Source organism: Hemibagrus wyckioides, linkage group LG06 (genome assembly GCF_019097595.1).
Source record: "Hemibagrus wyckioides isolate EC202008001 linkage group LG06, SWU_Hwy_1.0, whole genome shotgun sequence".
Classification (NCBI taxonomy): Eukaryota; Metazoa; Chordata; class Actinopteri; order Siluriformes; family Bagridae; genus Hemibagrus; species Hemibagrus wyckioides.
In genome coordinates this window covers 22667080-22693951 of record NC_080715.1, presented here as the reverse complement: position 1 = coordinate 22693951, position 26872 = coordinate 22667080, and the positions used below count along the sequence as shown (strand labels likewise).

The 26872-nt window shown below is 40.9% G+C and overlaps 2 protein-coding genes and 1 long non-coding RNA gene across 3 annotated transcripts; all 3 read left to right on the top strand.

Annotated features, from left to right (window-relative positions):
- The first annotated feature begins 4126 nt into the window (after positions 1 to 4126).
- LOC131353804 (serine/threonine-protein kinase pim-1-like) lies at positions 4127 to 7119 on the top strand. The gene is made up of 7 exons (XM_058390879.1): positions 4127 to 4156; positions 4947 to 4997; positions 5476 to 5697; positions 6213 to 6369; positions 6457 to 6633; positions 6764 to 6874; positions 7013 to 7119. Exons 1-6 carry the CDS (start codon positions 4127 to 4129, stop codon positions 6868 to 6870), a joined length of 744 nt encoding a protein of 247 aa, XP_058246862.1. The 3' UTR covers positions 6871 to 6874; positions 7013 to 7119.
- A 7808-nt stretch (positions 7120 to 14927) lies between these two features.
- LOC131353803 (serine/threonine-protein kinase pim-1-like) lies at positions 14928 to 17822 on the top strand. The gene is made up of 7 exons (XM_058390878.1): positions 14928 to 14957; positions 15738 to 15788; positions 16267 to 16488; positions 17012 to 17168; positions 17256 to 17432; positions 17563 to 17664; positions 17812 to 17822. Exons 1-7 carry the CDS (start codon positions 14928 to 14930, stop codon positions 17820 to 17822), a joined length of 750 nt encoding a protein of 249 aa, XP_058246861.1.
- A 5741-nt stretch (positions 17823 to 23563) lies between these two features.
- On the top strand, positions 23564 to 26753 carry LOC131354053 (uncharacterized). The gene is made up of 8 exons (XR_009204688.1): positions 23564 to 23670; positions 23849 to 23995; positions 24103 to 24258; positions 24467 to 24548; positions 24704 to 24877; positions 25197 to 25327; positions 25554 to 25709; positions 25865 to 26753. It is a non-coding gene; the product is annotated as an uncharacterized LOC131354053 (long non-coding RNA).
- Positions 26754 to 26872: the final 119 nt, after the last annotated feature.

Genomic DNA, 26872 nt, shown 5'->3' with positions numbered 1-26872 from the left:
AGTGTAAAGTTTGGTGGAGGGGGGATTATGGTGTGGGGTTGTTTTTCAGGAGCTGGGCTTGGCCCCTTAGTTCCAGTGAAAGGAACTCTGAATGCTTCAGCATACCAAGACATTTTGGACAATTCCATGCTCCCAACTTTGTGGGAACAGTTTGGAGCTGGCCCCTTCCTCTTCCAACATGACTGTGCACCAGTGCACAAAGCAAGGTCCATAAAGACATGGATGACAGAGTCTGGTGTGGATGAACTTGACTGGCCTGCACAGAGTCCTGACCTCAACCCGATAGAACACCTTTGGGATGAATTAGAGCGGAGACTGAGAGCCAGGCCTTCTCGTCCAACATCAGTGTGTGACCTCACAAATGCGCTTCTGGAAGAATGGTCAAAAATTCCCATAAACACACTCCTAAACCTTGTGGACAGCCTTCCCAGAAGAGTTGAAGCTGTTATAGCTGCAAAGGGTGGACCGACATCATATTGAACCCTATGGATTAGGAATGGGATGTCACTTAAGTTCATATGCGAGTCAAGGCAGGTGAGCGAATACTTTTGGCAATATAGTGTATGTACAGAGGTGGACAAAGTACACAACTTCCGTACTTGAGGGAAAGTACAGATACTACTGGTCAAACATTACAGAAGTACTTAAGTATCAAAAGTAAAAAGTAAATGTCAGTGCATTGTTCTGTTATTGCTGCATTATTGTATGCAATACTTACAGTACCTTTTGTAGCAACCTAGTGAATATACTGACCAGTTTGTAGTATCTGTGGAATTAAGAGCTTTTAGAATGTTACAAAACCTGTAGAAATTAAACAACTGAACTGAAAAAAAAAGACGGGTATAATCATTTTCATTTTTTATTTAACACCCCTACCACCCCCAGTAAAGAAGTACACATCTGTGTGTATCCATTCATGCACATTTGAATCAAGTGGTCTGTAAATGCAGCAAAAAAAATCCAACTTGCTTTAAAACCCAGCTACACAACTCTGCACTTGCAATTTCTACCGGAAGTAGTAGACCATCCGGGAATTTTTGGAATACGCTTTTCAGCATACCACGATTTGGGGCATACTAATTCTATTTTCGATTACTGTTTAGGACAGATAGTATGAGAATTTGGACGCAGCATACGTTTTTGAGTGTTAACTAACATCATTACCAATGCGTTGGTGGTGAATATATGCAAAGCTATAGCAACTAGGCAAACAAATACATAAAAAATAAAACAGCTGCCTTACCATACATACTTCAGGGTACAGACAACACCATTTCAAGCTTTTACCAGAAATTAAAAGTATACAGACCTCAATATGCTTCCGCAGGTTGGATGGAGAGTTTTTGTAGGCTGCCATGTGGTTTGTTTTCGGTAAACAAACATTTAAAACTCAAAGAATCTTTACTCTTTTCTAAAAAGTGGAACATACTGTCTAAGTAGGGCCATGGATGCGCGCACTGCGCCGATGATCTGTCTTCGTCCATTTTGCCACCAAGTTCAAAAAATGATGGAAAACTACTAGAATATTTGTCTTTCAAATGTAGTGAAGTTAAAGTAACAAGTTTCCAGAAAAAATAATACTCAAGTAAAGTACAGATACTCAGAAAGTGTACTTAAGTACAGTACTCAAGTAAATGTACTTCATTACTGTCCACCTCTGCATGTAAAACAAATCAGATGGAGAAAAAAAAACAAGTTAATGTGAATGAGAACACCAAACAGAGCACGCAACCAACTAACAGTCAAAGTAATGATGAGTGTTCAGGTCCAGAAAACATGATCACAGATGATGCTGGTTGTACTCTGGTCAGGTCAAAAAGAAAATCTAAAGCAGGGAACAGTGTTCCTCAGTCAAGAAAGAAAGGACTAGTTCAAATGGAAAAAGAAAAACTAATCATAAACAGTCAGGAAGCAGAAATGGAATCTAGCAGTGATGAGGATGAACAAAACAATGATAAACAAATAGGTGGATATAAAGCAAAAGAGATTGAATGATTTGTTCAAAAACATGAAACGAATCCAAGTACATCAGCACTTCCCCAATAATACAAAAGTTAGTGGACTCACCTACAGCCATAATAAAAGACAAGGACTTTACTCACCAGGAAACATTTAGATTAAAAAAGTTTGTAACCAGAACAAGACAAGATCTGCTGTGTGAAGATGGAGAGAGTGTATAAAACAAACCTTGTAGAAAAATGCTGATCATTTTTTTTTTATTAGGAAGAAATAACAATGCAAGAATTAGCAAGCATTTACAGAAACCTTTAAAGCTTAAGATCACTTCAAGACATTTTTGTCTTGAATTTTCAAGACTCTGTCTTTCTTTTTGACTTCATCCAGCAAAGCTTGTCGCTCTTTTTCTAAAGTCTCAATGGATTCCCCGTTAGGATGTGGTGGCAGATAGTTCAGTTCAGCTTTTCTTGGTTTCTTGAGTTGTGGTCATTTACAAAGTGGACACGACTGAGTAAAGAAGGGACCTATTAACAAACAACGCACAATTTAGTAAAGTAATTAGAGACTGGGGGAATGATTTATATTGTGCACGATTTATATAAAATGAGGGAATGTGAGACAAATATTCAACAAAAACTTAAACTTAAAAAACTAAAACTTAAAAACTTGTTCAACACTTTGCAACTTTGACTACAACATTAACGTTAGCTTATATGGCGCTCGTTTTACAAAGCTAACTCAAGAACACGCTAAACTTTTCAAAGGTACAGAATTAAGTGATGACAAATTTCTTTAATGAATTAAATCTAATGATCCGTAATATAATGCGGTTTTAAATAGTACTTACCCTTCGAGAACTGATGGAGATCGAGAAGCCTTGAATCATCGCGGCATTACTTTCCACGCATGCGCAGATTCCTCGCTTCAAGACGGCGTAAATTTTACATGATTTTTTGCAACTTGCTTCAAGTACTTTATTAATTCGAGTAAATATGCCAGAGTCACAAGTCAGATTTACTTGTCTGTCGGGTGTCTGATATTTACAAGAAAAAATGAGTGGTCTAATGTTCTTCACTCAGACTGATTAGACTTTTTTTCACGATGAAAAAAACACCCCTTGATTTGACTGAGTTTTAGAATTTAAGACGTAATGAAGTTTGCGTCATTGCCATGGCAACGGTTATTTTTTAAACAGAACAACACACGCGCTGACCAGAGAGGATTATCTGATTTTGGCAAGTGCTGCATTCTTGATATAAATACATCGTTCCTGAAGATGATGGACCTAGTGTGGGATATGGACTACCACCGATCGCAGGATACAGCTGAAATGCCCGTTTTCACGGAGCTGCAAGCTGAGATGTGGGACTTGGACTCAGAGGCAGATGACACCCCGATGCCTGAAAAGTTCACAACCTACCAAGACATCCGGTCTGAGGATTGGGATGTGGACGACGAGGTAATAAACTCTTTTTTAATTCAAGTTATATCTTATTTTTATACTTGAGCCAAACGCTGCTGTAGCAATATGTGTGTACAAATAATGTGAGAGAATACTTTTGTAAAGGTGATATTGCATATTTCAGGTCCAAGAGGTGCCCACTTTACACCCTGCTTGTCTGGAATTCCTCAGTGATCCAAAGGGTATGTAAGACAAATTACTGAACTAAATACATGAAATAAACCACTGATTTATTACTGACCATTTCACCTGTAACGAGTGAAATAAGCTGTGGCTCCTTTAAGAGCAGAGCGCCATTTTTGTTTTTTGTTGTGGTCAGTCTGCAGTCACCTGAGCCGCGAGTACAGCATGTGTGCGGCTCCGATCTTTTTATTTTCATTTCTGTTGCTCATTTAAGTTGTCTTCTTTAAATAAATAACGCTGTTGCTATTAAAAACCCCTCGAGATGTGAAATGCGACCTGTGTGAGCTTCGTGTGATTTCTGCTGCATCTTGAGTTAGGCGAGCGATCCCTTACGTTAATGCTAACTCAGCGCGCTACATACACACAGAAGAGGACAACAAACACGAGGCTCATTTCGTGTCTTTCTTTATTTGTTTTCTTTAGCACAGAGATTTCTCGATCTGTACACCATCGGAAATCTGCTGGGGAGTGGAGGCTTTGGATCAGTGTACGAAGGAGTTCGTAGGAAAGATGGACAGCAGGTAAATGCCTGTGCAAATCCTGCAGATTGCACTGGTCAACACAATACATGAACTGTAGAGCATTAATGAGGTTAATGACATGAGCATTGTCCAGATTTCTGCCTGTGCACTTTCTCCAAAAACTTTCTCTGGTGATTTAAATCTATAATAAGGTTGTAATTTCATTGTAGGGCATCCCTTTTTTTGTAGGTTTACTTCACAGGATTCCTCGTTGTTTTTTTAAAAAGAGGATTATTAAAATACTTTTTTTGTTTTTCATAAGATAAGATCAGATCAGATCAGATCAGATAAGATTAGATAGAACTGTATTAATCCCGGGACTAGTTTTAAGCTTGCGTTTATGAATTCTGTGTCACGTGATCTCGTTGTTATTTGTCCCACCTATTTCACTGTTCTGTTCGCACCTTCTGCCCTCACCTGTTTCCCTTGATAAGCCTCCCTATATATACACCAGGTGTTTAGTGGTTTTAGACACCCAGGTTCTGTCCCCAGCTCGTGTGATGTCACATTTTTATTTCCTGACACAGGAATAAGGAAATGCTGGGACAGATTACACATTAGAAAATGCAATTACATTATCCCTATAAAATTTACTGGTAGTTTATTCGGTTACAACGCACAAGTTGATTATCTAGTTAGAGACATTACACTACCAACTGTCATAAGGTACAGAGCTAACCTATAAATGGTATAAATAAAATGTGTCTAGGTTTTAGTTCTGATATCGGTCGAAATAAGATAACACACTGAACAGAGCTATTACTAGATTTAATGCTTAAGGCCCGTTCCTATTTGTTTACGTTTTGTTTTTGTTTTGTTTGTAGGTCGCCATTAAACACATCCGTAAGGATGGCTCGGAGCTGTACATCACAGTTGTAAGTAACCTTACGTGACTGCTGTTATAGTAGCAATAAAGTCCTGTTCACAATTTCTTTAAAGACCAAAACTATGCAAAACGAATGCAACTTGCTGTCATTTTTCGGTATAAGAATCCTAGATGCTGCATTAGTCACTGTTGCTGACTACTTTCATAAGTCAACAGCCCTCACCCCAATCAGATAGTTATGGTCAATACCTAGATTACATCAAATCACATATAAGCAACAACATATTCATTATAAATTGAACAAGTAATATAATGTGAGCTAAAGGTAAATGACACTTCAAACTAGCGTACTTTCACCATGATAACACATCCAACATAACATCCATATGCTGCAAATATCTTTCTTTCAAAGTCTAATTCTCCTCAGTTCAGTCACATTAGTCTTAGCTCACAGCAGCATCTAGGTTTCATATACTGAAAACTATGAAACTATGCTAATTTTATGGGTTTTTTTTTTTTATTGCTAGCCTGGTGAGACCTGCAAGCTCCATCTAGAGGTGGCTTTAATGCAAATGCTGTCAAAGCCACCTCACTGCCAGTACGTTCTGCAGCTTGTGGATTGGTTTGAAATGGACAACAGCCTCCTGTTAGTCCTGGAAAGACCAATCCCCTGCATGGACGTATATGAGCTACTGTTGAGTGAAGGAGGCACACTCAGTGAGGTGCTGGCCAAAATGATCATGCTGCAGGTGATTCATCTTTCACTATGGCCCCTCTTTGCATAACTAAAGAATTTGTTTGCTGTTGATTTGTTTGTTCTTGATTGACTCGTGACAACATGTTTGATAGCTTTATCAGATGCTTCACAAAGTAAAAATCCCATAAAAATGGAGAACACAAAGTGATGCACCAATGCAAATAATAATGGTGAAGTTAGTAATACTAAGAAAAACAATCCACAAAGGCATCATTTTTGTATCATGTATTTTGTGTGTGTGTGTAATTTAGATACGTGTGTGATTGAACTGTTTATTTAGGGTTACTGATGTATGGTGTGGCTGTGACTATGTGATGTGGCTGTAAGGGTCCAGTCTTGCTGAGACTGGTTGTTCTTTTTAGAGTATAGTACATAGTTACAGTCATCTAACTAGTTGTGTTTAGAGGAAATTTAATTGAGCTCGTTTGATTTTGATCCTGAGAGTTTTCTTTGTGTTAAATGACTGATGGTATTTTTTATTATTATTATTATTATTTCATGCTGCAGGTGGTCGAGGCTGCCCGCTACTGCCAAAGTCGGAAGGTTTTCCACCGTGACATCAAGGCAGAAAACCTTCTTTTCAACTCCGACACCCTGGACGTAAAACTGATAGATTTTGGCTGTGGCGATTTGTGGCAGGACACGCCCTACGAGGAATATGCAGGTAATTGCTCATCGACAGATACTGCACAGAATGAAAGGAATATCTAAGTTGTGATCTTGCTGATGTTGTTCTTGCTCTTCTGCTCAGGAACTCCAGATTTTTGGCCTCCAGAATGGATCCAGCAACAACAGTACTACGCCGACCATGCTACCGTCTGGAGTCTCGGCATTCTCCTACACAGCTTAGTCTGTGGAGAAATGCCCTTCAGTAATGAGGAGGAAATTGTTGCTGGGTCCCTCAATTTCATACCTGGCCTGTCTGAATGTGAGAGAATATAAAAACAGCATTTTGAGATATTACAACAAATCTGAGAAAAATGATAGTGAAATTGCAAGCTGAAGTTAAAAATTTGTGACTAAATTTCTGTCTCTGTTTCATATCCCTGCCCACACAGCCTGCCGCCATCTGATCAACTGGTGCTTGGAGCAAGATCCCACCAAGAGACCAAGCCTGAGGCAGATCAGTAAACATGGGTGGTTCACAGAAGGCCTTTCAGGTTAGCCAGGTAAAACATCAGATCTACTTAAAATGAACTAACACAGAATATAATCTAGATCACATGGATTGTACTAGAACACTACTGCATTCTTCTTTTATGTTCTACAATTCTCTATATTAATTTAAACATGTTTTTATTCCACAGATGATGGATAGGCCATGTTGGGTCAGAACATCAGCACCCAACAACTCACCCAACCAATTCTAATTGACAACTCTACAGTATCTCACAAAGTGAGTACACCCCTCACATTTTTGTAAATATTTTATTATATCTTTTCATGTGACAACACTGAAGAAATGACACTGCTCCAATGTAAAGTAGTGAGTGTACAGCCTGTATAACAGTGTAAATTTGCTGTCCCCTCAACATAACTCAACACACAGCCATTAATGTCTAAACCGTTGGCAGCAAAAGTGAGTACACCCCTAAGTGGAAATGTCCAAATTGGGCCCAATTAGCCATTTACCCTCCCCGGTGTCATGTGACTCGTTAGTGTTACAAGGTCTCAGGTGTGAATGGGGAGCAGGTGTGGTAAATTTGGTGTTATCCCTCTCACACTCTCTCATACTGGTCACTGGAAGTTCAACATGGCACCTCATGACAAAGAACTCTCTGAGGATCTGAAAAAAAGAATTGTTGCTCTACATAAAGATGGCCTAGGCTATAAGAAGGTTGCCAAGACCCTGAAACTGAGCTGCAGCACGGTGGGCAAGACCATACAGCGGTTTTACAGGACAGGTTCCGCTCAGAACAGGCCTCGCCGTGGTCCACCGAAGAAGTTGAGTGCACGTGCTCAGCGTCATATCCGGAGGTTGTCTTTGGGAAATAGACGTATGAGTGCTGCCAGCATTGCTGCGGAGGTTGAAGGGGTGGGGGGTCAGCCTGTCAGTGCTGACCATACGCCGCACACCGCATCAAATTGGTCTGCATGGCTGTCGTCCCAGAAGGAAGCCTCTACTAAGGATGCTGCACAAGAAAGCCCGCATACAGTTTGCTGAAGACAAGCAGACTAATCACATGGATTACTGAAACCATGTCCTGTGGTCCGATGAGACCAAGATAAACTTATTTGGTTCAGATGGTGTCAAGCGTGTGTGGCGGCAACCAGGTGAGGAGTACAAAGACTAGTGTGTCTTGCCTACAGTCAAGCATGGTGGTGGGAGTGTCATGGTCTGGGCCCGCGTGAGTGCTGCCGGCACTGGGGAGCTACAGTTCATTGAGGGAACCACGAATGCCAACATGTACTGCGACATACTGAAGCAGAGCATGATCCCCTCCCTTCGGAGACTGGGCCGCAGGGCAGTATTCCAACATGATAACGACCCGAACCACACCTCCAAGACGAACACTGCCTTGCTGGGGCATCCTCAAACGGAAGGTGGGGGAGCGCAAGGTCTCTAACATCCACCAGCTCTGTGATGTCATCATGGAGGAGTGGAAGAGGACTCCAGTGGCAAATTGTGAAGCTCTGGTGAACTCCATGCCCAAGAGGGTTAAGGCAGTGCCGGAAAATAATGGTGGCCACACAAAATATTGACGCTTTGGGCCCAAAGTGGACATTTGGACATTTCCACTTAGGGATGTACCTTGTGCTCCCCCACCTTCCGTTTGAGGATGCCCCACAGATGCTCAGTAGGGTTTAGGTCTGGAGACATGCTTGGCCAGTCCATCACCTTTACCCTCAGCTTCTTTAGCAAGGCAGTGGTCGTCTTAGAGGTGTGTTTGGGGTCGTTATCATGTTGGAATACTGCCCTGCGGCCCAGTCTCCGAAGGGAGGGGATCATGCTCTGCTTCAGTATGTCGCAGTACATGTTGGCATTCGTGGTTCCCTCAATGAACTGTAGCTCCCCAGTGCCGGCAGCACTCACGCAGGCCCAGACCATGACACTCCCGCCACCATGCTTGACTGTAGGCAAGACACACTAGTCTTTGTACTCCTCACCTGGTTGCCGCCACACACGCTTGACACCATCTGAACCAAATAAGTTTATCTTGGTCTCATCGGACCACAGGACATGGTTCCAGTAATGTCCTTAGTCTCCTTGTCTTCAGCAAACTGTATGCGGGCTTTCTTGCGCATCATCTTTAGTAGAGGCTTCCTTCTGGGACGACAGCCATGCAGACCAATTTGATGCGGTGTATGGTCTGAGCACTGACAGGCTCCGGATATGACGCTGAGCACGTGCACTCAACTTCTTTGGTCGACCTTGGCGAGGTCTACTCTGAGTGGAACCTGTCCTGTAAAACCGCTGTATGGTCTTGCCCACCGTGCTGCAGCTCAGTTTCAGGGTCTTGGCAACCTTCTTATAGCCTAGGCCATCTTTATGTAGAGCAACAATTCTTTTTTTCAGATCCTCAGAGAGTTCTTTGTCATGAGGTGCCATGTTGAACTTCCAGTGACCAGTACGAGAGAGTGTGAGAGGGATAACACCAAATTTACCACACCTGCTCCCCATTCAGACCTGAGACCTTGTAACACTAACGAGTCACATGACACCGTGGAGGGTAAATGGCTAATTGGGCCCAATTTGGACATTTCCACTTAGGGGTGTACTCACTTTTGCTGCCAACAGTTTAGACATTAATGGCTGTGTGTTGAGTTATGTTGAGGGGACAGCAAATTTACACTGTTATACAGGCTGTACACTCACTACTTTACATTGGAGCAGAGTGTCATTTCTTCAGTGTTGTCACATGAAAAGATATAATAAAATATTTACAAAAATGTGAGGGGTGTACTCACTTTTGTGAGATACTGTAATTACCAATACATTAGAATCACTGTAAATATATTCCTGTAAATAAATTAGAATTCCTGTAAATATATTCCTGTAAATAAATTAGAATTCCTGTAAATATATTCCTGTAAATAAATTTTAATTACCGTAAATAAATTCCTGTAAATAAATTATGATCATTATACCTAACTGGCTGCTATTTGCTTTCATTCAATATCATCATATTTATGGTCTTGGAGCTGTCTGCATTTATGACTCCACTTCTGCTGCTGTGGATGAACACACATGGATAGCTTAAAAATCTGCACTTCCCATCAACAGTTTATGCCCAAATGTCACCATTGCTTCAGTCGGCGATCTCATATGAATATAATGTAGACTTGTGTTTAAAAACTTCTGCTCTAATCATGAAAACTGAGCTCATCCTGAGAATATACTCGTACTGAATATCCTTTTAAACATACGTAGAACTGCTGGAGTTTATATTATACAATTGTATACGTTTCATTATACACTATATTGCCAAAAGTATTCGCTCACCCATCCAAATAATCAGAATCAGGTGTTCCAATCACTTCCATGGCCACAGGTGTATAAAATCAAGCACCTAGGCATGCAGACTGTTTTTACAAACATTTGTGAAAGAATGGGTCGCTCTCAGGAGCTCAGTGAATTCCAGCGTGGAACTGTGACAGGATGCCGCCTGTGCAACAAATCCAGTCGTGAAATTTCCTCGCTCCTAAATATTCCACAGTCAACTGTCAGCTGTATTATAAGAACGTGGAAGTGTTTGGGAACGACAGCAACTCAGCCACGAAGTGGTAGACCACGTAAACTGACGGAGCGGGGTCAGCGGATGCTGAGGCGCATAGTGCGAACTTTCTGGTCGCCAACTTTCTGCAGAGTCAATCGCTACAGACCTCCAAACTTCATGTGGCCTTCAGATTAGCTCAAGAACAGTGCGCAGAGAGCTTCATGGAATGGGTTTACATGGCCGAGCAGCTGCATCCAAGCCATACATCACCAAGTGCAATGCAAAGCGTCGGATGCAGTGGTGTAAAGCACGCAGCCACTGGACTCTAGAGCAGTGGAGACACGTTCTCTGGAGCGCTTCTTCATCTGGCAATCTGATGGACGAGTCTGGGTTTGGCGGTTGCCAGGAGAACGGTACTTGTCTGACTGCATTGTGCCAAGTGTAAAGTTTGGTGGAGGGGGGATTATGGTGTGGGGTTGTTTTTCAGGAGCTGGGCTTGGCCCCTTAGTTCCAGTGAAAGGAACTCTGAATGCTTCAGCATACCAAGACATTTTGGACAATTCCATGCTCCCAACTTTGTGGGAACAGTTTGGAGCTGGCCCCTTCCTCTTCCAACATGACTGTGCACCAGTGCACAAAGCAAGGTCCATAAAGACATGGATGACAGAGTCTGGTGTGGATGAACTTGACTGGCCTGCACAGAGTCCTGACCTCAACCCGATAGAACACCTTTGGGATGAATTAGAGCGGAGACTGAGAGCCAGGCCTTCTCGTCCAACATCAGTGTGTGACCTCACAAATGCGCTTCTGGAAGAATGGTCAAAAATTCCCATAAACACACTCCTAAACCTTGTGGACAGCCTTCCCAGAAGAGTTGAAGCTGTTATAGCTGCAAAGGGTGGACCGACATCATATTGAACCCTATGGATTAGGAATGGGATGTCACTTAAGTTCATATGCGAGTCAAGGCAGGTGAGCGAATACTTTTGGCAATATAGTGTATGTACAGAGGTGGACAAAGTACACAACTTCCGTACTTGAGGGAAAGTACAGATACTACTGGTCAAACATTACAGAAGTACTTAAGTATCAAAAGTAAAAAGTAAATGTCAGTGCATTGTTCTGTTATTGCTGCATTATTGTATGCAATACTTACAGTACCTTTTGTAGCAACCTAGTGAATATACTGACCAGTTTGTAGTATCTGTGGAATTAAGAGCTTTTAGAATGTTACAAAACCTGTAGAAATTAAACAACTGAACTGAAAAAAAAAGACGGGTATAATCATTTTCATTTTTTATTTAACACCCCTACCACCCCCAGTAAAGAAGTACACATCTGTGTGTATCCATTCATGCACATTTGAATCAAGTGGTCTGTAAATGCAGCAAAAAAAATCCAACTTGCTTTAAAACCCAGCTACACAACTCTGCACTTGCAATTTCTACCGGAAGTAGTAGACCATCCGGGAATTTTTGGAATACGCTTTTCAGCATACCACGATTTGGGGCATACTAATTCTATTTTCGATTACTGTTTAGGACAGATAGTATGAGAATTTGGACGCAGCATACGTTTTTGAGTGTTAACTAACATCATTACCAATGCGTTGGTGGTGAATATATGCAAAGCTATAGCAACTAGGCAAACAAATACATAAAAAATAAAACAGCTGCCTTACCATACATACTTCAGGGTACAGACAACACCATTTCAAGCTTTTACCAGAAATTAAAAGTATACAGACCTCAATATGCTTCCGCAGGTTGGATGGAGAGTTTTTGTAGGCTGCCATGTGGTTTGTTTTCGGTAAACAAACATTTAAAACTCAAAGAATCTTTACTCTTTTCTAAAAAGTGGAACATACTGTCTAAGTAGGGCCATGGATGCGCGCACTGCGCCGATGATCTGTCTTCGTCCATTTTGCCACCAAGTTCAAAAAATGATGGAAAACTACTAGAATATTTGTCTTTCAAATGTAGTGAAGTTAAAGTAACAAGTTTCCAGAAAAAATAATACTCAAGTAAAGTACAGATACTCAGAAAGTGTACTTAAGTACAGTACTCAAGTAAATGTACTTCATTACTGTCCACCTCTGCATGTAAAACAAATCAGATGGAGAAAAAAAAACAAGTTAATGTGAATGAGAACACCAAACAGAGCACGCAACCAACTAACAGTCAAAGTAATGATGAGTGTTCAGGTCCAGAAAACATGATCACAGATGATGCTGGTTGTACTCTGGTCAGGTCAAAAAGAAAATCTAAAGCAGGGAACAGTGTTCCTCAGTCAAGAAAGAAAGGACTAGTTCAAATGGAAAAAGAAAAACTAATCATAAACAGTCAGGAAGCAGAAATGGAATCTAGCAGTGATGAGGATGAACAAAACAATGATAAACAAATAGGTGGATATAAAGCAAAAGAGATTGAATGATTTGTTCAAAAACATGAAACGAATCCAAGTACATCAGCACTTCCCCAATAATACAAAAGTTAGTGGACTCACCTACAGCCATAATAAAAGACAAGGACTTTACTCACCAGGAAACATTTAGATTAAAAAAGTTTGTAACCAGAACAAGACAAGATCTGCTGTGTGAAGATGGAGAGAGTGTATAAAACAAACCTTGTAGAAAAATGCTGATCATTTTTTTTTTATTAGGAAGAAATAACAATGCAAGAATTAGCAAGCATTTACAGAAACCTTTAAAGCTTAAGATCACTTCAAGACATTTTTGTCTTGAATTTTCAAGACTCTGTCTTTCTTTTTGACTTCATCCAGCAAAGCTTGTCGCTCTTTTTCTAAAGTCTCAATGGATTCCCCGTTAGGATGTGGTGGCAGATAGTTCAGTTCAGCTTTTCTTGGTTTCTTGAGTTGTGGTCATTTACAAAGTGGACACGACTGAGTAAAGAAGGGACCTATTAACAAACAACGCACAATTTAGTAAAGTAATTAGAGACTGGGGGAATGATTTATATTGTGCACGATTTATATAAAATGAGGGAATGTGAGACAAATATTCAACAAAAACTTAAACTTAAAAAACTAAAACTTAAAAACTTGTTCAACACTTTGCAACTTTGACTACAACATTAACGTTAGCTTATATGGCGCTCGTTTTACAAAGCTAACTCAAGAACACGCTAAACTTTTCAAAGGTACAGAATTAAGTGATGACAAATTTCTTTAATGAATTAAATCTAATGATCCGTAATATAATGCGGTTTTAAATAGTACTTACCCTTCGAGAACTGATGGAGATCGAGAAGCCTTGAATCATCGCGGCATTACTTTTCACGCATGCGCAGATTCCTCGCTTCAAGACGGCGTAAATTTTACATGATTTTTTGCAACTTGCTTCAAGTACTTTATTAATTCGAGTAAATATGCCAGAGTCACAAGTCAGATTTACTTGTCTGTCGGGTGTCTGATATTTACAAGAAAAAATGAGTGGTCTAATGTTCTTCACTCAGACTGATTAGACTTTTTTTCACGATGAAAAAAACACCCCTTGATTTGACTGAGTTTTAGAATTTAAGACGTAATGAAGTTTGCGTCATTGCCATGGCAACGGTTATTTTTTAAACAGAACAACACACGCGCTGACCAGAGAGGATTATCTGATTTTGGCAAGTGCTGCATTCTTGATATAAATACATCGTTCCTGAAGATGATGGACCTAGTGTGGGATATGGACTACCACCGATCGCAGGATACAGCTGAAATGCCCGTTTTCACGGAGCTGCAAGCTGAGATGTGGGACTTGGACTCAGAGGCAGATGACACCCCGATGCCTGAAAAGTTCACAACCTACCAAGACATCCGGTCTGAGGATTGGGATGTGGACGACGAGGTAATAAACTCTTTTTTAATTCAAGTTATATCTTATTTTTATACTTGAGCCAAACGCTGCTGTAGCAATATGTGTGTACAAATAATGTGAGAGAATACTTTTGTAAAGGTGATATTGCATATTTCAGGTCCAAGAGGTGCCCACTTTACACCCTGCTTGTCTGGAATTCCTCAGTGATCCAAAGGGTATGTAAGACAAATTACTGAACTAAATACATGAAATAAACCACTGATTTATTACTGACCATTTCACCTGTAACGAGTGAAATAAGCTGTGGCTCCTTTAAGAGCAGAGCGCCATTTTTGTTTTTTGTTGTGGTCAGTCTGCAGTCACCTGAGCCGCGAGTACAGCATGTGTGCGGCTCCGATCTTTTTATTTTCATTTCTGTTGCTCATTTAAGTTGTCTTCTTTAAATAAATAACGCTGTTGCTATTAAAAACCCCTCGAGATGTGAAATGCGACCTGTGTGAGCTTCGTGTGATTTCTGCTGCATCTTGAGTTAGGCGAGCGATCCCTTACGTTAATGCTAACTCAGCGCGCTACATACACACAGAAGAGGACAACAAACACGAGGCTCATTTCGTGTCTTTCTTTATTTGTTTTCTTTAGCACAGAGATTTCTCGATCTGTACACCATCGGAAATCTGCTGGGGAGTGGAGGCTTTGGATCAGTGTACGAAGGAGTTCGTAGGAAAGATGGACAGCAGGTAAATGCCTGTGCAAATCCTGCAGATTGCACTGGTCAACACAATACATGAACTGTAGAGCATTAATGAGGTTAATGACATGAGCATTGTCCAGATTTCTGCCTGTGCACTTTCTCCAAAAACTTTCTCTGGTGATTTAAATCTATAATAAGGTTGTAATTTCATTGTAGGGCATCCCTTTTTTTGTAGGTTTACTTCACAGGATTCCTCGTTGTTTTTTTAAAAAGAGGATTATTAAAATACTTTTTTTGTTTTTCATAAGATAAGATCAGATCAGATAAGATTAGATAGAACTGTATTAATCCCGGGACTAGTTTTAAGCTTGTGTTTATGATTTCTGTGTCACGTGATCTCGTTGTTATTTGTCCCACCTATTTCACTGTTCTGTTCGCACCTTCTGCCCTCACCTGTTTCCCTTGATAAGCCTCCCTATATATACACCAGGTGTTTAGTGGTTTTAGACACCCAGGTTCTGTCCCCAGCTCGTGTGATGTCACATTTTTATTTCCTGACACAGGAATAAGGAAATGCTGGGACAGATTACACATTAGAAAATGCAATTACATTATCCCTATAAAATTTACTGGTAGTTTATTCGGTTACAACGCACAAGTTGATTATCTAGTTAGAGACATTACACTACCAACTGTCATAAGGTACAGAGCTAACCTATAAATGGTATAAATAAAATGTGTCTAGGTTTTAGTTCTGATATCGGTCGAAATAAGATAACACACTGAACAGAGCTATTACTAGATTTAATGCTTAAGGCTCGTTCCTATTTGTTTACGTTTTGTTTTTGTTTTGTTTGTAGGTCGCCATTAAACACATCCGTAAGGATGGCTCGGAGCTGTACATCACAGTTGTAAGTAACCTTACGTGACTGCTGTTATAGTAGCAATAAAGTCCTGTTCACAATTTCTTTAAAGACCAAAACTATGCAAAACGAATGCAACTTGCTGTCATTTTTCGGTATAAGAATCCTAGATGCTGCATTAGTCACTGTTGCTGACTACTTTCATAAGTCAACAGCCCTCACCCCAATCAGATAGTTATGGTCAATACCTAGATTACATCAAATCACATATAAGCAACAACATATTCATTATAAATTGAACAAGTAATATAATGTGAGCTAAAGGTAAATGACACTTCAAACTAGCGTACTTTCACCATGATAACACATCCAACATAACATCCATATGCTGCAAATATCTTTCTTTCAAAGTCTAATTCTCCTCAGTTCAGTCACATTAGTCTTAGCTCACAGCAGCATCTAGGTTTCATATACTGAAAACTATGAAACTATGCTAATTTTATGGGGTTTTTTTTTTTATTGCTAGCCTGGTGAGACCTGCAAGCTCCATCTAGAGGTGGCTTTAATGCAAATGCTGTCAAAGCCACCTCACTGCCAGTACGTTCTGCAGCTTGTGGATTGGTTTGAAATGGACAACAGCCTCCTGTTAGTCCTGGAAAGACCAATCCCCTGCATGGACGTATATGAGCTACTGTTGAGTGAAGGAGGCACACTCAGTGAGGTGCTGGCCAAAATGATCATGCTGCAGGTGATTCATCTTTCACTATGGCCCCTCTTTGCATAACTAAAGAATTTGTTTGCTGTTGATTTGTTTGTTCTTGATTGACTCGTGACAACATGTTTGATAGCTTTATCAGATGCTTCACAAAGTAAAAATCCCATAAAAATGGAGAACACAAAGTGATGCACCAATGCAAATAATAATGGTGAAGTTAGTAATACTAAGAAAAACAATCCACAAAGGCATCATTTTTGTATCATGTATTTTGTGTGTGTGTGTAATTTAGATACGTGTGTGATTGAACTGTTTATTTAGGGGTACTGATGTATGGTGTGGCTGTGACTATGTGATGTGGCTGTAAGGGTCCAGTCTTGCTGAGACTGGTTGTTCTTTTTAGAGTATAGTACATAGTTACAGTCATCTAACTAGTTGTGTTTAGAGGAAATTTAATTGAGCTCGTTTGATTTTGATCCTGAGAGTTTTCTTTATGTGTTCAATGACTGATGGTATTTTTTATTATTATTATTATTATTATTATTTCATGCTGCAGGTGGTCGAGGCTGCCCGCTACTGCCAAAGTCGGAAGGTTTTCCACCGTGACATCAAGGCGGAAAACCTTCTTTTCAACTCCGACACCCTGGACGTAAAACTGATCGATTTTGGCTGTGGCGATTTGTGGCAGGACACGCCCTACGAGGAATATGCAGGTAATTGCTCATCGACAGATACTGCACAGAATGAAAGGAATATCTAAGTTGTGATCTTGCTGATGTTGTTCTTGCTCTTCTGCTCAGGAACTCCAGATTTTTGGCCTCCAGAATGGATCCAGCAACAACAGTACTACGCCGACCATGCTACCGTCTGGAGTCTCGGCATTCTCCTACACAGCTTAGTCTGTGGAGAAATGCCCTTCAGTAATGAGGAGGAAATTGTTGCTGGGTCCCTCAATTTCATACCTGGCCTGTCTGAATGTGAGAGAATATAAAAACAGCATTTTGAGATATTACAACAAATCTGAGAAAAATGATAGTGAAATTGCAAGCTGAAGTTAAAAATTTGTGACTAAATTTCTGTCTCTGTTTCATATCACTGCCCACACAGCCTGCCGCCATCTGATCAACTGGTGCTTGGAGCAAGATCCCACCAAGAGACCAAGCCTGAGGCAGATCAGTAAACATGGGTGGTTCCCAGAAGGCCTTTCAGGTTAGCCAGGTAAAACATCAGATCTACTTAAAATGAACTAACATAGAATATAATCTAGATCACATGGATTGTACTAGAACACTACTGCATTCTTCTTTTATGTTCTACAATTCTCTATATTAATTTAAACATGTTTTTATTCCACAGATGATGGATAGGCCATGTTGGGTCAGAACATCAGCACCCAACAACTCACCCAACCAATTCTAATTGACAACTCTACAGTATCTCACAAAGTGAGTACACCCCTCACATTTTTGTAAATATTTTATTATATCTTTTCATGTGACAACACTGAAGAAATGACACTGCTCCAATGTAAAGTAGTGAGTGTACAGCCTGTATAACAGTGTAAATTTGCTGTCCCCTCAACATAACTCAACACACAGCCATTAATGTCTAAACCGTTGGCAGCAAAAGTGAGTACACCCCTAAGTGGAAATGTCCAAATTGGGCCCAATTAGCCATTTACCCTCCCCGGTGTCATGTGACTCGTTAGTGTTACAAGGTCTCAGGTGTGAATGGGGAGCAGGTGTGGTAAATTTGGTGTTATCCCTCTCACACTCTCTCGTACTGGTCACTGGAAGTTCAACATGGCACCTCATGACAACGAACTCTCTGAGGATCTGAAAAAAAGAATTGTTGCTCTACATAAAGATGGCCTAGGCTATAAGAAGGTTGCCAAGACCCTGAAACTGAGCTGCAGCACGGTGGGCAAGACCATACAGCGGTTTTACAGGACAGGTTCCGCTCAGAACAGGCCTCGCCGTGGTCCACCGAAGAAGTTGAGTGCACGTGCTCAGCGTCATATCCGGAGGTTGTCTTTGGGAAATAGACGTATGAGTGCTGCCAGCATTGCTGCGGAGGTTGAAGGGGTGGGGGGTCAGCCTGTCAGTGCTGACCATACGCCGCACACCGCATCAAATTGGTCTGCATGGCTGTCGTCCCAGAAGGAAGCCTCTACTAAGGATGCTGCACAAGAAAGCCCGCATACAGTTTGCTGAAGACAAGCAGACTAATCACATGGATTACTGAAACCATGTCCTGTGGTCCGATGAGACCAAGATAAACTTATTTGGTTCAGATGGTGTCAAGCGTGTGTGGCGGCAACCAGGTGAGGAGTACAAAGACAAGTGTGTCTTGCCTACAGTCAAGCATGGTGGTGGGAGTGTCATGGTCTGGGCCCGCGTGAGTGCTGCCGGCACTGGGGAGCTACAGTTCATTGAGGGAACCACGAATGCCAACATGTACTGCGACATACTGAAGCAGAGCATGATCCCCTCCCTTCGGAGACTGGGCCGCAGGGCAGTATTCCAACATGATAACGACCCGAACCACACCTCCAAGACGAACACTGCCTTGCTGGGGCATCCTCAAACGGAAGGTGGGGGAGCGCAAGGTCTCTAACATCCACCAGCTCTGTGATGTCATCATGGAGGAGTGGAAGAGGACTCCAGTGGCAAATTGTGAAGCTCTGGTGAACTCCATGCCCAAGAGGGTTAAGGCAGTGCCGGAAAATAATGGTGGCCACACAAAATATTGACGCTTTGGGCCCAAAGTGGACATTTGGACATTTCCACTTAGGGATGTACCTTGTGCTCCCCCACCTTCCGTTTGAGGATGCCCCACAGATGCTCAGTAGGGTTTAGGTCTGGAGACATGCTTGGCCAGTCCATCACCTTTACCCTCAGCTTCTTTAGCAAGGCAGTGGTCGTCTTAGAGGTGTGTTTGGGGTCGTTATCATGTTGGAATACTGCCCTGCGGCCCAGTCTCCGAAGGGAGGGGATCATGCTCTGCTTCAGTATGTCGCAGTACATGTTGGCATTCGTGGTTCCCTCAATGAACTGTAGCTCCCCAGTGCCGGCAGCACTCACGCAGGCCCAGACCATGACACTCCCGCCACCATGCTTGACTGTAGGCAAGACACACTAGTCTTTGTACTCCTCACCTGGTTGCCGCCACACACGCTTGACACCATCTGAACCAAATAAGTTTATCTTGGTCTCATCGGACCACAGGACATGGTTCCAGTAATGTCCTTAGTCTCCTTGTCTTCAGCAAACTGTATGCGGGCTTTCTTGCGCATCATCTTTAGTAGAGGCTTCCTTCTGGGACGACAGCCATGCAGACCAATTTGATGCGGTGTATGGTCTGAGCACTGACAGGCTCCGGATATGACGCTGAGCACGTGCACTCAACTTCTTTGGTCGACCTTGGCGAGGTCTACTCTGAGTGGAACCTGTCCTGTAAAACCGCTGTATGGTCTTGCCCACCGTGCTGCAGCTCAGTTTCAGGGTCTTGGCAACCTTCTTATAGCCTAGGCCATCTTTATGTAGAGCAACAATTCTTTTTTTCAGATCCTCAGAGTGTTCTTTGTCATGAGGTGCCATGTTGAACTTCCAGTGACCAGTACGAGAGAGTGTGAGAGGGATAACACCAAATTTACCACACCTGCTCCCCATTCAGACCTGAGACCTTGTAACACTAACGAGTCACATGACACCGTGGAGGGTAAATGGCTAATTGGGCCCAATTTGGACATTTCCACTTAGGGGTGTACTCACTTTTGCTGCCAACAGTTTAGACATTAATGGCTGTGTGTTGAGTTATGTTGAGGGGACAGCAAATTTACACTGTTATACAGGCTGTACACTCACTACTTTACATTGGAGCAGAGTGTCATTTCTTCAGTGTTGTCACATGAAAAGATATAATAAAATATTTACAAAAATGTGAGGGGTGTACTCACTTTTGTGAGATACTGTAATTACCAATACATTAGAATCACTGTAAATATATTCCTGTAAATAAATTAGAATTCCTGTAAATATATTCCTGTAAATAAATTAGAATTCCTGTAAATATATTCCTGTAAATAAATTTTAATTACCGTAAATAAATTCCTGTAAATAAATTATGATCATTATACCTAACTGGCTGCTATTTGCTTTCATTCAATATCATCATATTTATGGTCTTGGAGCTGTCTGCATTTATGACTCCACTTCTGCTGCTGTGGATGAACACACATGGATAGCTTAAAAATCTGCACTTCCCATCAACAGTTTATGCCCAAATGTCACCATTGCTTCAGTCGGCGATCTCATATGAATATAATGTAGACTTGTGTTTAAAAACTTCTGCTCTAATCATGAAAACTGAGCTCATCCTGAGAATATACTCGTACTGAATATCCTTTTAAACATACGTAGAACTGCTGGAGTTTATATTATACAATTGTATACGTTTCATTATACACTATATTGCCAAAAGTATTCGCTTACCCATCCAAATAATCAGAATCAGGTGTTCCAATCACTTCCATGGCCACAGGTGTATAAAATCAAGCACCTAGGCATGCAGACTGTTTTTACAAACATTTGTGAAAGAATGGGTCGCTCTCAGGAGCTCAGTGAATTCCAGCGTGGAACTGTGACAGGATGCCGCCTGTGCAACAAATCCAGTCGTGAAATTTCCTCGCTCCTAAATATTCCACAGTCAACTGTCAGCTGTATTATAAGAACGTGGAAGTGTTTGGGAACGACAGCAACTCAGCCACGAAGTGGTAGACCACGTAAACTGACGGAGCGGGGTCAGCGGATGCTGAGGCGCATAGTGCGAACTTTCTGGTCGCCAACTTTCTGCAGAGTCAATCGCTACAGACCTCCAAACTTCATGTGGCCTTCAGATTAGCTCAAGAACAGTGCGCAGAGAGCTTCATGGAATGGGTTTACATGGCCGAGCAGCTGCATCCAAGCCATACATCACCAAGTGCAATGCAAAGCGTCGGATGCAGTGGTGTAAAGCACGCAGCCACTGGACTCTAGAGCAGTGGAGACACGTTCTCTGGAGCGCTTCTTCATCTGGCAATCTGATGGACGAGTCTGGGTTTGGCGGTTGCCAGGAGAACGGTACTTGTCTGACTGCATTGTGCCAAGTGTAAAGTTTGGTGGAGGGGGGATTATGGTGTGGGGTTGTTTTTCAGGAGCTGGGCTTGGCCCCTTAGTTCCAGTGAAAGGAACTCTGAATGCTTCAGCATACCAAGACATTTTGGACAATTCCATGCTCCCAACTTTGTGGGAACAGTTTGGAGCTGGCCCCTTCCTCTTCCAACATGACTGTGCACCAGTGACCAAAGCAAGGTCCATAAAGACATGGATGACAGAGTCTGGTGTGGATGAACTTGACTGGCCTGCACAGAGTCCTGACCTCAACCCGATAGAACACCTTTGGGATGAATTAGAGCGGAGACTGAGAGCCAGGCCTTCTCGTCCAACATCAGTGTGTGACCTCACAAATGCGCTTCTGGAAGAATGGTCAAAAATTCCCATAAACACACTCCTAAACCTTGTGGACAGCCTTCCCAGAAGAGTTGAAGCTGTTATAGCTGCAAAGGGTGGACCGACATCATATTGAACCCTATGGATTAGGAATGGGATGTCACTTAAGTTCATATGCGAGTCAAGGCAGGTGAGCGAATACTTTTGGCAATATAGTGTATGTACAGAGGTGGACAAAGTACACAACTTCCGTACTTGAGGGAAAGTACAGATACTACTGGTCAAACATTACAGAAGTACTTAAGTATCAAAAGTAAAAAGTAAATGTCAGTGCATTGTTCTGTTATTGCTGCATTATTGTATGCAATACTTACAGTACCTTTTGTAGCAACCTAGTGAATATACTGACCAGTTTGTAGTATCTGTGGAATTAAGAGCTTTTAGAATGTTACAAAACCTGTAGAAATTAAACAACTGAACTGAAAAAAAAGAACTTCTGATGATCTGTTATAATATTGCAATGCTTGTATTAGCCTACAGTATTTACAATACAATAAGTACAATATAATTTTAAGAGATTCTTTTTTAATTCTCTGTGTCCCACATTATATCTCTCCACAGACAAATGGAGTATATGGGCTCTGATGCAACGGTCTTAGCTCCTTACACACTGCCACGTATTACTGCCATCACGCAGTACTCTAGAGGCTTCATCTGTTCAGGTAGACCGGGCCTAGTTTGCCTCTATGAAGAAACGATGGAGAAGAACAACTACAGGAAGACCATGGAAATAAGCGTGAGTGTGTTCATAGCTAATATTCAGTAGAGGTTTTTATGGACAATTTATAGTTAAGGATCTTAACTTTTTAACACCGGCAAAGTGATTCACATTTACAATGTGAGATCATGGAAAAAAGTGGAGCTTACTGGTCACCGTAAGAAGGTCAGTCATCACCGAATCCAGTCGTCCGAAACAAATCTTCATGCCATATTTTTGTATAATGTAGGCCAAATCTCCTTGGTTCATATCGATACCCTGTTCGAACCCTTCAGGTGCTGTCGGTGAATTGGAGCAAATATGACAGCCGCCTGGTGTCTTGTGGAATGGACGGCACCAAATACGTGTGGAACATTCAGACTGGCATGTGCGAGTCTAAAAGCATACAGAAATCCTGCGTCTACACTGATGTGGTGTTTTCATCTGACAGCGAGAACGTCCTCGCTGTAGGCATTGATTTCAAACTGAAGGAGTTCCACGATAAACAGGCAAGTCTGAAAAAAGTGATCATACCATTGTTTTTTTAACTATTAAAGCCACATATTGTGTAAAAAAGCATGTGAAGCCTGTATTGTATTTTTCTGTACTAGAATTTTACCAGGCTACTTAACCACCATGGTATGGCTAACCAGGATAATAGAAATTTCTGTGTATTTAAGTGTGTGCTCTTTTCTTGATTTTAGCACTGTTATCCTGAAGACATGATATATTGTTCCCCATGATAGACAGAATAACAAATTTATTTGATTTATATTTCTTTTTCTATTCATTTAGATCACAATGGAACTGGACTCAGATGGTGTTGATTACACAGCCGTCTGCGTGACTCATTCCGGCAAAGCGGTCTTTGTTGGAACCGCTGCTGGTAATGTGAGGGTCATGCAGTACCCGTTACAAGAAGGGGTGAAATGGACAGAGTACCAGGCTCATTCAAGTCCCATCACCAAAGTACGTGGGTATTCTGTTGAGTACTTCTGCTCTGTTTAGTCTGTTATTTCCTTTCATTTGTGTGCTTCCTCCTGGCTCTGTGATTTATTCAGCTAATAATGGTTAGAGCTGTTCTTGCTGGTTTTAATGACCTTTTTCACCCTCTCTAATTTAACTTTTTCTTTCATTGTGTATGCAGATGGTCATCACACCTAGTGATCTGACCTCAGAGGATGGCTCCCTCCTCATCTGGACAGTCACTGACAATCTGGGACGCCTGCTATGTATAAAAGAAATGAAGTACACCGATGAGGTCCTCTGTGCCAAATCCTATCTGGAGCAAATGGTAAATATGAACAGTTACTGTTATCTTGATGAAAGTTATGGAGCTGTTGCTTTCATGTCCACGACTTGGATGTATGTTTCTGACATATTTCTGTGTTCAAACACTAGGAAAAGAGTTTACAAGAGGCTAACACCCAGGTGATAAGGCTGGAGTTTGAGCAGGAGCAAGTGCAGAATCTGAAGGACAGGATCTACATGCAGAAGCTCAGTGAACTCGAGCAGAAATACCTCAAGCAGATTTAGGATCTGAAAGCCCAAAACGAGGTCAGAACTTGAGCTCTTCGACTGATCATTTAGCTGTGAAGCCCCATAAGTGAGACTAGAACAGTAGAACTGAATTTCATGAGGATTTCTTTTTGTCAGTTTGTCTTTAATATTAATGTATCCTTGAATAAAAGGTATCAGATGAGTACAAAACAATATTACATATTGATAAATAATTCAATAAAAACTGTACATTTTCTCATTGTAGGCACTGATTGTCGAGAACGAGAAGCAGAAGGCCTTGATAGAGAAAATGACAAAAGATCATGCCAAAGAGCTGGAGGATGAAAGTAAATACACTCACTATTGTGCATATGCTTACCCTTTAACACAGATTTTGGGTTTTAAGATTCGGTTTATCTAGCACACCATGAACATTTTTAAGACTACTCCTTGTACTACAGTAGTACACAGTTGTAAAAGTATGTCTAATTTTGTCACTCAGAACAAGCCCACAATCAAAAGCTGCATGAGAAATATGAAAAGCACTGTCAGCTGGAGCATAGATTAATTCAGGGTCTGAAGGCGGATTGTGAAAAAGAAACTTCGCCAGCAAGAGGAAAGCCATCGTTGTGCCATGAAGGAGATGAAAAAGTCCCATCGGGATGAACTGCTGGAGGTAAGGAAGTCATACTGATCTTGCTCTGCTTCAGACTATGCTCCTGGTCATTATTGTTACTGTATTTAATCCGTGGAATATGTGTTGTTTTTTCATTCATTGTTTGTTTACTCACAGTGCACTAGATAGGGTGCCTACACTAAGAGAAGCTAAACCCCAGAAACCAATAATATTTAAGATATAATAGACATTATTGTTCCCCACAAAAACTTTTTTTTTAAATTTATTTCTTCATTAAAGCCACCATATGGGGAACAGCGATGCTTTGGGATCAGTACAATTGGAGTGTGCATCATTTTCTCTATCTTTCACTTTACAGCAACAGGCCAAGTTCGGGAAGACTCGATACGGACAGATACGAAACAGATACGGGCGTTTGTGATCAAAAAACTCGACATGATGGAGATGAACGAAGAATTCAAAACTGAAATGGAACTGGCCGAGGAGCAGGTGAGTGGTTTGAGATATGTTCGTATTAGATACGCAACAATATGAAAATAATATGGTACAATAATCTGTTATATTTTATATGTATGTTATTTATTCCCAACAAGTTTCTATCTATCTATCTATCTATCTATCTATCTATCTATCTATCTATCTATCTATCTATCTATCTATCTATCTATCTATCTATCTATCTATCTATCTATCTACAAATATGTCCTGCTATAAGGTGAGCAAATTTGAGAACTTGAAAAAGAAGTTGCTGGATCGAGACACAGACATCTGTAAGCTAAAGGAGGACCTGAAGCGCATGAAGCAGGAAGTAAAAAAGGTCAGGGAACTGAGGAAGGAGAATGAGGCACAAAATGAGGCTATCGATGTACAGGTGAGACTCATGCTAAGGCTACAAGGTGTTTTTGGTAAACATTAAGTTATTTGCTTCCTTCATTGTTGATGCAAGAACATGGTTCTTTAAAAAAAAAAAAGTCATCGATGGACCTTATGCAGTAAATAAGACGGGGGTCTGTTTTGTTTCTGCAGAGAAAATAAATCTTAGGACTGCTTGCAAAGCTCGAGAAGTTTGACAAAGGAGACTACATCAACTAGGAAATGCTGCAAAACCGGTTCAATCAGGTAAGGTATGAACGAGATCATTTAAAGAAACTCGGTTACCCGAAGGAAATCATGCAAATGCAGCAGAAGATTGAAGAGAACAAAACAGTCATCAAAGAGGTGAGAAATTATATTAGGTATATTATTATTATTATTATTATTATTATTAATGACTAGCTAATCCGAGGACATTTTTTATTTTAGTTCAAGATTGAGGTGGTGAGGAGCAACAAAAGAACAAGGAGATCATTGAGGACCTGAAGAAGAGGCTGACATTAAAGGATGAAGAGTTGCGCAGGGTTGGTTTCACCTGAATATGCTTTGTTAAGATTAATAAGTATTTTGTGACAAATAGTAATAAAATAATTATTGTAAAAATGATCAGATCTAAAAAATAATACAAATTTAACCAAAGAGCAAATGGACAGGACTTGCAAACTAAGTTAAAGTTAAAATTAATCTTAATTCCAAGTTATATACAGTATCTGTCCTAAATAGTAATCGAAAATAGAATTAGTATGCCCCAAATCGTGGTATGCTGAAAAGCATATTCCAAAAATTCCCGGATGGTCTACTACTTCCGGTAGAAATTGCAAGTGCAGAGTTGTGTAGCTGGGTTTTAAAGCAGGTTGGATTTTTTTTGTTGCACTTACAGACCACTTGATTCAAATGTGCATGAATGGATACACACAGATGTGTACTTCTTTTCTGGGGGTGGTAGGGGTGTTAAATAAAAAATGAAAATGATTATACCCGTCTTTTTTTCAGTTCAGTTGTTTAATTTCTACAGGTTTTGTAACATTCTAAAAGCTCTTAATTCCACAGATACTACAAACTGGTCAGCATATTCACTAGGTTGCTACAAAAGGTACTGTAAGTATTGCATACAATAATGCAGCAATAACAGAACAATGCACTGACATTTACTTTTTACTT